The sequence below is a fragment of the Lithobates pipiens genome, unplaced genomic scaffold (assembly GCF_037356315.1).
Source record: "Lithobates pipiens isolate NorthernLeopardFrog02 unplaced genomic scaffold, aLitPip1_a1.2 Scaffold_3, whole genome shotgun sequence".
NCBI classification, from domain to species: Eukaryota; Metazoa; Chordata; class Amphibia; order Anura; family Ranidae; genus Lithobates; species Lithobates pipiens.
Genome location: NW_027507790.1, coordinates 127568297 through 127581857, shown reverse-complemented (window position 1 = coordinate 127581857; position 13561 = coordinate 127568297). Strand labels below are relative to the sequence as shown.

At 42.2% G+C, this 13561-nt stretch overlaps 1 protein-coding gene across 4 annotated transcripts in view; it reads right to left on the bottom strand.

The window, feature by feature from the left end:
* MCC (MCC regulator of Wnt signaling pathway) overlaps window positions 1-13561 on the bottom strand; it is a 523846-nt gene that overhangs the window by 139054 nt on the left and 371231 nt on the right. For all 4 annotated transcript variants that reach the window (XM_077462268.1, XM_077462269.1, XM_077462270.1 and 1 more), the window contains one exon: window positions 11239-11381. In XM_077462268.1, the coding sequence (XP_077318394.1) occupies window positions 11239-11381 (143 nt within the window). The remainder of the gene's footprint in view (window positions 1-11238; window positions 11382-13561) is intronic.

Sequence of the window (13561 nt, the reverse complement as noted above, 5' to 3'; positions counted from 1 at the left end):
TGCATGGGCAGTTTAAAAAAAATGATATAAATAATAATCAGAACCGTAGCCTGGTAACAGGAAAATGTGGATACAGTTTTTTGTATATATCATTTATCTTAAAATTAGCATCCATGGGCAATGGCAGATAAAACCTGGTGAGGTGATGTCGCCCATAGTTTCATATGTCACAGTTGTTATTGGTGCTCCCTCCTCTCCCCTGCATACGCTGCTGGATCACACAGGTGAGATAACATGACCAGATTGGAACAGTCTGAAAATAGGTTAGTCCACATAAGTTTAAGGGGGCAGTTTTTAAGGTTAGCACAAGCTGGAGTTCTACTTTGAAGCTACCCTCCCCTATTGGTGGCTTGGGGCAGTGTTAAAGCAGAGCTCCACCCAAAAGGGGAAGCTCCACTTGTTTGCACCCGCCCCCCTTCCACTGCCACATTTGCCACTTTTTGGGAGAGAGTGTACCTGGTTTTGTCATGGTGATGTGAGCCACATGAAAAACCATGCAAAAAATGCTGCAAGCGACCACAGCAAGTGAAGGCATAAAACATATTAGGCAATCAATTACAAAAAAAAAACTACACCTGCATAGTACATTGGCTTAAGCCAGTGGAGATTTTAAAATCTACATGGACACAATAGCATCTTTATGCTGTTGTGCCCATATAGATGCCTCTATATGGGTGCAACGGCATCTATATAGGCACAATAGCAGTTATATGGGCACAATAGCATAAAGATGATATTCTGTCCATACTGTATAACTCCTATTGTGGCCATACAAATGCTACTGTCTCCTATTGTGACCAGTGACACTAACCTTGCAGTGCTCCCAGCGCCGGGACAAGGTTATCTGGTGACCAGGGTGAAGATGCCAAACTGCACTAAATTTTGTGTGTCTTTAGTTAGCCTAAGACCCCTTTCACACTGGAAGCGTTTTTCAGGTGCTACAACGCTAAAAATAACACCTGCATAGCGCCTGAAAAAAGCCTAAGCTGTAAACCCAGTGTGAAAGCCTGAGTGCTTTCACACTGGGGCATGGCGCTGGCAGGGTGTCAAAGTCCTGACTGCAGCTTCTTTGCAGCGATGTAGGAGCGGTGAATACACCGCTCCTGTCCAATAAAAACAATGGGGCAGCGCCGCCATACCACTGGCAACGTGCCACTGCATTTTGCAGGCAGATTTAACTCCTTTTCGGCCGCCAGCACGGCGGTTTTAATAGCACCGTTACAACTACAGTAAAGCGGCACTAGAGCCGCTTTATCACCGACGCCAGGGCGGCTCAGTGTGAAAGGGGTCTTAAATACAGATTTCATGTAAAATGTTAACAGCTACATACAGAATGTCCAAAATGATTCACACAGATAGAGATTTTCAGATTTGTAACTGACCTTAAAGAATATGTAACTGATCACATTCTTTGTCAGAAATTAATTCTTTCAGACGTTCACCTCCTCTGCAATCAAAACATGTAGCCTTAAAAATGACTTGTAAGTTTTGTAATTGTCCTGGTCTGGGGTCTTATCAGAGATTCTGGATACGGATTATTAGGCTGCATTCACACCTGAGCGTAGCGTTTTCAAGCAGAAAATCGCGCAATTTTGCGGCGTTTGAGTCGTTTTTACCGCGATTTGCTGCGATTTTGTGCAGGGCAAAAGGTCACCAATTTTAAAAGAAGAAAAACGCCCAAAACTGCTCTGTTTGAGCGACAAAAAAGGGTCCAGAACTTGTTTAAGTTTCAGGCGTTCAGCTTCAGGCGACATGGAGTGGAGATGTGAACCATCTCCATTGAGAATAGATTTTTCCCCCTCCAGCGTTTTGTAGCTTCATGTTTCAAACTACAAAACGCTCAGGTGTGAATGGGGTCTTAAATAGTAATCTGCAAGCACTGATCACAGACCATGACACAGAACAAGTCGACAATAACCCAGCTTGTTCTACAAATATAATTTAGCACTTCACCTTAATGGCAGCTTCCATGGCTTGATTCAGGAACTTCTTAGCTGGCCTTTAGAGAGCGCGGGTGACTGTCAGGCTGGGCAGTGGCTGCTGAGTGAACTTTATCTTCCTGCTATGCCCACCTTCACTGCTGCCCTGACTGTGATCACTCTGAGTTGGACAGCAGCCAAACCTGGGAGGATCGTCCTTCCCTTGTTTGGTACGGCTGCAGCTACAGAGGAGGGCAAATTGTTGAAGAGCTTCTCCTGAGTGTTATGAGCATAGTACAGCTCACAATATGGTGCCCCCTCTCCTCCCCACCATGCCTGCAGGGACTGCTCACGGACACCAGTGTCTGCGTGCAGACACCTTGCCGATTCCAGGGAGGGCACTTGAAGCCCCCTTGCCCCTACCTGTGGACACCCATGGTAGCATCTGGAAATGGTAAAGCACACACATGTTCTGTATACAAAAGACAGAGGTGGAATATTACATAGAAGATAAGCGTGGTACATGGAAATCGTACAGACTGTTATAAAACAGTGGTGCCTTCTGAGTCTTCAAATACTTACAAGACAAAAAAAATCATAACACAGTGGGGGTGGGGTATAGAGCTAACTTTGGCCACTATGAACTGTGCTGGTATCACATGGGGGGGGGGGGGGGGGGCAGTGTTTAATATATAGCAGTGTTTTTATTATGTTGCCATTTGATCATCCTAAGCTTTCATGTCTCATTTCCAAATTCCACTTTGGATTGGAGCCCTCAAGCTCATCCTGGTCAAAGGACTGTTTTCAATGACCACAAAACACATGCACATTGTTCTTTGATGCTGTAATGAATGTCATACTTTCTTTCTAGGGCTAGGCAAACAAATGATGGATTTCAATAAATCCAGACTGTCAAAATATCCCTTTAAAGCCTCAGAAAAAGCACACAATTACAATTCAAGAAAACGATTCTCAAGTGCAAATACAGGATGTGTTACCAGGTTGCTCTGAGACTTTACATTGATAGGCCCACCCATAAGCTCCACTTCTCAAAAAACAATTCAAAAACCAGACGCAGCATGAGAAATAAACAGACAACAGTGGGCATTGAAAAAGCAACAAAATCTATGCTATAGGTTGGGTGTATGATCGTTTAAATAGCCAGCTGTTGATAAAGAATATAGAAATGATCCACACAATGCGCCCTTACTTGGAAGCGGTACTCAACTTTTTCAGCATTAACTATTTTGAATCCTTCTGCCGCTAACAGAATAGACAGGAAGGTAGATTATATTTACTAGTTTTAAACCATTTTCTTTACATTTCTTCAGTTGCTTCCCAGTTTCTAGTCTAGATTGAAATTATATCATACATTCCATGAGTCTTCAGGACATTTTTTTTTTTTCATCTGGAGGAGGGGTTTTCTCAGCCAACCACACCCTCCTCCCTGCATGTCTAAGCTAAGGGCAGATGGATTCCAGAAAATATGTTACAGTGCCTTGAAAAAGTATTCACACCCCTTTGAAATTTTCCACATTTTGTCATGATACAACCAAAAACGTAAAGGTATTTTATTGGGATTTTATGTGATAGACCAACACAAAGTGGTACATAATTGTGAAGTGGAAGGAAAATGAAATGATGGATTTAACAGTGTGCCATGAGATGTTCATTGGTTGGGATTTTTTTTGTAATAACCTAACCCTGCTTTTATCCTGAGATTAAATTACACGCAAGTGTACTCTACATAGTAGTTGAGGTTGAAAAAAGACACAAGTCCAACCTATGTGTGTGACTATTTACCAAGTAGATGATTTCTGAAGGCAATTGGTTCCACTAGATTTTAGTTGGGGGTATCAGAGTAAAGGGGGATGAATACAAATGCAGGCCACACTTTTCACATATTTGTTTGTAAAAAAAATTGAAAACCATTTATCATTTTCCTTCCAATTCACAATTATGCGCCACTTTGTGCTGGTCTATCACATAAATTACATTTATGTTTTTGGTTCTAACATGACAAAATGTGGAATATTTCAAGGGGTATGAATACTTTTCAAGGCACTGTACATGAATAATCACCCCTTATTCAAGATGGCTATGGCCAGAAATGTTAGATGGATATTTTTGATTGATCAACAAAATACATTTTGGAGACATGGATGGGCAAGTTTGCTGTAAATACTAAAAATGATTTGCATTTTCAGTAGGTGGTACTCAGACACAGTCTAGTTCTGCTTTAAGAACTGGCATTTTATCCAAATGTCATTTACTGAAAGATGGCCCATTTATGTTTTTTGTTTATAGCGCAAAAAATAAAAACAGCAGAGGTGATCAAATACCACCAAAAGAAAGCTTTATTTGTGGGGGGAAAAAAAGGACTAAATTTTGTTTGGGTGCAATGTTGCACGACTTGTCAGTTAAAACAGCACAGTGCCGAATCACAAAAAGTGCTCTGATCAGAAAGGGGGTAAAATTTCCTGGGGCTGAAGCGGTTAAACTCCCTATTCTGAAACTAAAAGCGTTTTGGCTGGACATACACTAAGGTTTTAAAAACACAGCGTCTCTGTATAATTACACACATACAAGAGAACATTTATATTTGCTCATTACATATGCAGCCTCAGCTTCCCGCTTTTCGGTACTACAGAAATATTGTGTTCGATATTGCTCATCATTGCCAAGCCACTGAAAACAATGCATTCCCAGAATGGGTGATATCTTATCTCAACACAAAGTATATGTAAACCTGAAAAATGAACCTCTCATTTGCTACACCTTTAGTCTGTTCTAGGGCCAAAACAACTAATCGATTAATCGACAACTAATCGATTATGGAAGACATTGTTTTTGTATAAGTGACAGCAGGCGCAGGTAGCTTTTATCAAGCCACCTGCCTATGACAAGGGAGTCTGTCATACATGATATATTACAGTTCTCTCTGAAAATCCACAAACCAACCTTTCATTTTTTTTTTCTTTAACTGCTTCCCGACTGGCGCACGATGATGTACGTCGGCAGAATGGCACAGACAGGCAAATGGGCGTACAGGTACGTCCCTTTGAAATATCCGCCGTGCCATCGCGTGTACACCACCGGCAGCGCTCGCCGGTTTGGGACCCCTGTGAGTCTGACCGAGTAGCAAAAATTTACACTGATCCTGCTCCCTGTGATTGGAGCAGAGATCAGTGATGTGTAAAAAACAGCCACAACCCCCCAGTTAGAAACACGCCCCTAGGAAACACTTGACCCCTATACTGCCACCTCCTGGTTAACCCCCTTCACTGCCATTGTAATTTACACAGGAATCAGTGCATTTGTATAGCACTGATTGCTGTATAAATGAAAACGGTCCCAAAAATGTGTCAAAGGTGTCCGATGTGTCCGCCATGTCGTCGCAGTCACAATAAAAAAAAAAAAAAAAAACGCTGATCGCCATTACTAGTAAAAAATTAATTAATAAAAATGCCATAAAAAAATCCCCTATTTTGTAAATGCTATAACTTTTGCGCCAACCTAGTCGCTTATTGTGATTTTTTTTACCAGAAATATGTAGAAAAATAAGTATCGGCCTGAACTGAGGGGGAAAAAAAAACTTTTTTTAGATATTTTTTGGGCATACTTACCGTATAGCAAAAAGTAAAAAATATTGATTTTATTCAAAATTGTCGCTTTTTTTGTTTATAGCGCAAAAAATAAAAACCGCAGAGGTGATCAAATACCACCAAAAGAAACCTCTATTTGTGGGGAAAAAAAGGACGTCAATTTTATTTGGGAGCCATGTCGCACGACTGTGCAATTGTCAGTTAAAGCAATGCAGTGCTGAATCGCAAAAAGTGCTCTGGTCTTAAGCCAGCAAAATGGCCTGGGGCTTAAGTGGTTAAATAAAAAATTTGATCTCAGAGTCTGATATTTACCAGATTCAACCTCTAATACTATATACAGTATATCTCTTCTGTCTGTTATTCTCAGAGTGGATTCGATATTTTGCTCCGTAAAAATATAGTTGGTTATTTATAATTACCACTGCATAGAGAAATTTAAGAACAAATTGCCTTTTATTTTAAACTTTACATATTAACTAAATTAAACACCACGCTTTTTTTTAGGTTATTATCTGATTAATATAAACAATAAATCGCCCAGCTAATTGATTATGGAAATAATCATTAGCTGCAGTCCTAGTCTGTTCATAATAGCAATAAACCCCTTTGAACTTAATTTTGCATCTACTGCTCTTTGATGTCAGTTAAAATGTTCTCAGATATTTCTAAAAACGACAAACAATGCCCCATGTATTGATTAGAGGAGGTGGTGATGTCCTGTAGTCTTGCCCTTGGGCGAGAATGCTGTTTCTTCACAGATAACTTGAACGATTTCACCCCAGGACAGGATGTGTGTTACTTGTAGCATCACAAGGTGGAAAAATAATCAGAAAAAAAAGGGGGGGGGGGGGGGGGGAAACCAATGTGTGCACACACACACATACATACACACACACACACACACACACACCTGAGTACTGGTAAGCTACAAAATATTACAATTCTATTCTTGGGTTTATACAAGCTTTCCGAAATTATGCTAAATGATTGCAGTAATATTTCCTACGTCTAGCGGATAATCCACAAATCTCCACAATTAATAAAATGACAATAAGACTATGAAAGAGCTAGAATAAGCTTTGAAAGTGACACTGTAAAAATAATTTGCACTAACCACTACAAAGGTAACTAAATCTGTGCTACGAAAATACAAAAAAACAAAACAAAAAAAAAACTATATTCTATTACATATCCAACTCTACTGATCATTTTAATTCATACTACTGTGGTTTGTAAATTCATAAATAATAAATCCACAATTATTTGCAGAATGTTTAAGCAAGAATAAAAATGACCCGCTGCACAGGTACTTGAGACATGCGAACAGTTAAAAATAATTTCACTAACATTCAAAAATACTATATTCAGTCACTGGTCAATGGGGGTCGAATGAGAGCAGATATACTTATTAAAAAAAAAAAAAAAAAAAAAGGGGGGGGGGAAGATTTGTAGCACAATCTACAGTACACTGATGAATGAGTAATCCCCCTCCCAATCTAGATACTTACAACGCTAAGCCTTTGGCAGGATCACCCAAGTACAAACTCTGCTTTACTTAATGAGCCTCGTTCCCTGGCCGCAGTGCTGCTGAATCTTAAATCACCAGTAAGGAAGCAACAATGGAGCGAAATCTGTCGCTCTAGTCAAGGAGAAAGGACATCATAGAAGAGAAGAGGAGATGGATTTCTTTGCATTTCTGTCACTGGCGAGTGGCTGCAATGCTTACTGCTGTCTTGTTATGAAAGTCATATCATAGACATTATGAAGAAAACCTATTAGCTATACTGTTACGACAGATCATAAGAAAAACAAATAAAAACACAGTGGTAGTTTAGGTTATGCCTTGGAAAATAGAAACATTATCATATGTACATATGATTTAGCTTTTCCCTTCCCAGGTCAGCAATCATTTTTTAATTAGGGTGTTGTCAATGTCACCCTGCATAAACACGGATGTCACATGTGCCTGTATAAATTAAAACACATCCAGTAGCTACATTAAATTACCGTATATACTCGAGTATAAGCCGAGATTTTCAGCCTCTTTTTTGAGGCTGAAAGTGCCCCCCTCGGCTTATACTCGAGTCATCGCTGTCTGCCCGCTCGATCAGCGTGTCGAGCAGACAGACAGCGGCCATTCTATTCAAAAGCCGCGCCTCCGGCTCCGCCTTCGCCTGTGATAGGCGGAACACTGAATTTCCCAGCAGCCTGTGTTCCGCCTATCACGGACATCGTATCATCCTCGTACTACGGACGAGGATGATACGACGTCTGTGATAGGCGGAACACAGGCTGCTGGGAAATTCAGTGTTCCGCCTATCACAGGCGAAGGCGGCGGCGCAGCTTTTGAACTTTACAATGGCCGCCGACGAAGAGGGCACGGGACGGAGGCAAGGCAAGGCACGGCACGGCACGGCACGGGACGGGACGGGGGCAAGGCACGACACGGGACGGATGCAAGGAGGCAAGGCACGGCACGGGACGGAGGCAAGGAGGCAAGGCACGGGACGGAGGCTCGGGACAAAGGTAGGCTGGACACACACACACACACACACACACACACACACACACACACACATGGATGGAGACACACACAGGGATGGATGGATGGATGGATGGAGACACACACACACACAGGGATGGATGGATGGATGGATGGAGACACACACACACAGGGATGGATGGATGGATGGATGGAGACACACACACACAGGGATGGATGGATGGATGGACACACACACACACAGGGATGGATGGACGGACACACAGGGATGGACGGACACACAGGGATGGACGGACACACAGGGATGGACGGACACACAGGGATGGACGGACACACAGGGATGGACGGACACACACACAGGGATGGACAGGCATGTCTCACCCTCGGCTTATACACGAGTCAATAAGTTTGCCAGTTTTTTTGGGGGTAAATTGGGGGCCTCGGCTTATATTCGGGTCGGCCTATACTCGAGTATATACGGGTAGGTTCACACTCCCCCTATTTCCTTTTAGAGAGTACTAATAGCTACTAATCCATAATGCTAAAAGATCACTGCATATGAGCATAAAGAATGAAAATAAGAACTCTAGAAGAAGCATTAAAAAAAAAAAAAAAAGTATAATATATTATATACACACCCACACACACACACACACAGTGCCTTGCAAAAAAGTATTTATACCCCTTGAAGTTTCCCACATTTTGTCACGTTACAACCAAAAACGTAAATTTATTTTATTGGGATTTTATGTGATAGACAAACACAAAGTGAGTGGTACAAAATTGTGAAGTGGAAGGAAAATGATAAATGGTTTTCAATTTATTTTTTTCAAATAAATATCTGAAAAGTGTGATGTGCATTTTTATTCAGCCCTGTTTACACAGATACTAACTAGAGCAGCACAATTCTGGCCAAACTGAGCATCACAATTTTTTTGCTTAGAATAAAAAGATCACAATTTTCACAGCGTAAAATCTTTCACATGATACAAAAAAATATTGGGCTAACTTTACTGGTTAGTTTTTTTTGTCCCTAACAAAAATTCCATTTGAACGACTGCTGTGACAATACAGTGTGACAAAGAATTGCAACAAACATCATTTTATTCTCTAGAGCAGGGGTCTCCAAACTGTGACTCGAGGGCCGGATGTGGCTCTTTGTTTGCCTTCATCCGCCCCTTGGGGCACTATTCCTCCCAATGATATGAGGCACTATACCTCCCAATGACACCAACAGTGGGGCACTACTCCTCCCAATGACACCAACAATGGGGCACTATTCCTCCCAATGACACCAACAATAGGGCCTTATCCCTCTTCCTACAGACCACCAACCCTGAGGCCATGTTTATTCTCATTGATACCTGGCCTCTGGGCATTTTCTACCCCCACTGGTCAGAATCTGGCACCCCTGAAGTCCAAACTGGGCCTTTGCTTGAAAAGTTTGGAGACCCTTGCTCTACAGTATCTACCGGCCCATTGTGAAACGTGGTGGTTGCATCATGTTGTGGGAATGCTTTTCTTCAGCGGGGACAGGGAAGCTGATCAGAGTTGATGGGAAGATGGATGGAGCCAAATACAGGGCAATCTTAGAAGAAAACTTGTTAGAGCCTGAAAAAGACTTGAAACTGGGGCAGAGGTTCACTTTCCAGCAGGATAACGACCCTAAACATACAGCCAGAGCTACAATGGAATGGTTTCGATCAAAACACATTCATGTGTCAGAATAGCCCAGTCAAAGTCCAGACCTAAATTCAATTGAGAATCTGTGCCAAGACATGCAAATTGCTGTTTACAGATGCTCAACATCCAACCTGAAAGAGCTTGAGCTAATTTTGCAAAGAATATTGGGCAAAAGTGTCACTCTAGATGTGCAAAGCTGGTACAGACATAACCAAAAAGACTTGCAGCTGTAATTAAAGCGAAAGGTGGTTCTACAAAGTATTGACTCAGGAGGGCTGAATAAAAATGCAGGCCACACTATTAACATTTATTTGTAAAACATTTTGAAAACGATTTACCATTTTCCTTCCACTGCACAATTATGTGCCACTTTCTGTGGGTCTATCTCTATCTCATATAATCCCAATAAAATACATTAGCGTTATTGGATGTAACATGGAAAATTGTGGAACATTTCAAGGGGTATGAAAACTTTTTCAAAGTACAATATACACACACACACACCGTATTTATCGGCGTATAACACGTGCATTCATTTTAAGAGGGAAGTTTCTGCAGCCTCGCCATTGCCATCAATGACGCAGCCTCGCCATTGCCTTCAATATTTAGGCCTCATGTTCATTCATAATTGCAACTTGACTGGTTTACTTTTATGGATTCTTTATTGTTTTACTAATTCCAGACACCAAGGAAGTGCTTTCAGTGAGCTACTACTGTAGCCATATTAAAATACAAGTTTGCTCAGTTTTCTTTAATCTGAGTTTTTTTATACTTCCCAGCAGGGTAACCACACACTGCTCCCTAGGCATCCAGGATGGCAGAAGTAGGTCACAGATGATTCAAAATTAAGTCAGTTCAGCAGGGACCAGCCAAATTTCAATCCATCTATGGCAATCTAATAACTCACTTCTCGCAAATGGGAATGTTGGAAATTTTCTTCAACACCTGACTGCAGTCAAATAGTCTGCAGTACTGATCACTGTATTCTGACAGCGTAGGGGTCCCTGTTGTCAGAATACATTAGCACAGTTGGGAGGATACACCCCCCCACCCACCTCAACTGTGTGGATGGGGGACGAATTTTCTTTGTTTTCCCCCATCAAACCACTGGCAAATGGAAAAAAAAAAGATCCATCCATGACCAGATGCCCAGATTATGTCTTTGATGTGTAACTTTCTGCTTCCTGGATCACCATCACATTCAAGCTTCAAAAGGCACTGAATGTGATCTGCAGATCTGAAATTTTTCTTAGTACTAGTAATATTTTGTGTGTGTGCAAGACGAGGAGGATGTTCCAGCATCACGACCAGGCATTTCAGTATCATTTTACAAACAAAAGTTTGTGGGGTGGACAAGTTCAGGAAAAAATGTGAATTGTAAAAATAAAAAAAAACTCAGCTACTCAGTAAGCAAGCAATGCTCTCTGTAAGCATTTATGGTTACATTTTCAATGGTTTCCTATCAGAGGCGAAGCAGCCTAACAGATTAACAACTTGTCACCATGTAACTAATAGTATGAATTTGTACCTTATCGTTGTCCCTTGAAGTCGGTCAATCTTCTTGTTTAATTCTGCAATGATGCTGTGCAACTCAGTAATTCTTTCCTCATATCGTAATGTTGTCCTCTCTTGTAAGTCCTCATGCTCCCTCATCAGATGCGATTGTTCACACTAAACAGAAACGAAGGGAAAAAACGATTATTCACAAACAGTTGCTCAGTTTTCATATCCATTGTGGAGAAATTGGGAAAAAAGACTGCACATGATACTCAAATGAAGGGAGGCCGAGCCAAAAAAAAATCCAGCTTCACTAATTACCAAGATAAGAGGCCAGTGGGCAATTCATCTCAGTGGTGTCCACCCAATCCCAACTAGACTTTTAGCCTTCAATAACATTGTCCAAGTTAAATTTTTGAGATGTGTTTTTAGCACTGCACTTTTAGCTTTACTTTTTTAATTTTTGCTGTCCGTTTGCTGTGCTAGCTGCTGTTTATTGTTTAGAGACAGTGCGGTATTACACTTTCACCTTCTAGGTAGTAGAGAAAGCAACCTACACAGGGCGGTACTAGAGCATAGGGAGAGGTAGGCGAGATTAGAGGTGCAATGGGGGGGGGGGGGGATTTGTTGTAGCACACTGTGCAAAGTGCACCTCTAAAACCTGCACTCCCTACACAGTGCACGCCTAAACTCTGCATTACGCTACGCAGCGCTCTCCTCAACTCTGCATTACGCTACGCAGCGCTCTCCTCAACTCTGCATTACGCTACGCAGCGCTCTCCTCAACCCTGCATTACGCTACGCAGCGCACTCCTCAACCCTGCATTACGCTACGCAGCGCTCTCCTCAACTCTGCATTACGCTACGCAGCGCTCTCCTCAACCCTGCATTACGCTACGCAGCGCACTCCTCAACCCTGCATTACGCTACGCAGCGCACTCCTCAACCCTGCATTACGCTACGCAGCGCACTCCTCAACCCTGCATTACGCTACGCAGCGCACTCCTCAACCCTGCATTACGCTACGCAGCGCACTCCTCAACCCTGCATTACGCTACGCAGCGCACTCCTCAACCCTGCATTACGCTACGCAGCGCACTCCTCAACCCTGCATTACGGTACGCAGCGCACTCCTCAACTCTGCATTACGCTACGCAGCACACTCCTCAACTCTGCATTACGCTACGCAGCACACTCCTCAACTCTGCATTACGCTACGCAGCACACTCCTCAACTCTGCATTACGCTACGCAGCACACTCCTCAACTCTGCATTACGCTACGCAGCACACTCCTCAACTCTGCATTACGCTACGCAGCACACTCCTCAACTCTGCATTACGCTACGCAGCACACTCCTCAACTCTGCATTACGCTACGCAGCACACTCCTCAACTCTGCATTACGCTACGCAGCACACTCCTCAACTCTGCATTACGCTACGCAGCACACTCCTCAACTCTGCATTACGCTACGCAGCACACTCCTCAACTCTGCATTACGCTACGCAGCACACTCCTCAACTCTGCATTACGCTACGCAGCACACTCCTCAACTCTGCATTACGCTACGCAGCACACTCCTCAACTCTGCATTACGCTACGCAGCACACTCCTCAACTCTGCATTACGCTACGCAGCACACTCCTCAACTCTGCATAATTTTACAGATAGAACAAGCCCTTTGAGAGCAACCACATTGCTGATGCAGCCTGCAATGAAATGGAGTTAGAAACCCCTGGCGTGGAGAATTACATTACCGATCTGTCAGATTTTGCTTAGTACCTAGTATTGCACTGAAGTGGCTTTCTCTATTGTATGGATTCTTTTCTTGTGCTTTATGTTCTAAATGTTTGCTGTCTTGCCATATGCAGATTTTTTAGTTTTTGCAAACACTGTACTTGTTTTGAAAACTGTAATTGATGCACAATCATTTTATAGCTCATTGCATAGTGTGAACTTATTGCATTTTCAGAGCACTTCATTGTGCCAGTTAACCAGCACTATTTACTCTACACTCTCCTACAAATTCTATGTGCTTCATAATGCCCATTTCCTGAATATGTCCATGGCTGCAACGGTGTATTCCTTTCCTTCGAAATAAAGTACATCTGCAAACAACATTATTGCTCAGCCCCATTCAACTGCTACAAAACCCATAAAGAAGTTGTAACGTATAATACAAACTAGTCTATAAACAGCATAGTTTATCCACCATATCAAAAGCCTGAAGTATAAAAAAATCTGGGAAAAATGGGCAGAGAACAAGACAGACAAATGAATATTGTACTACAATACATTCTGTTGTAAAGAATTAGTGAAGTTTGGTTGACTGTATTGAAAAGACAAATGTAGG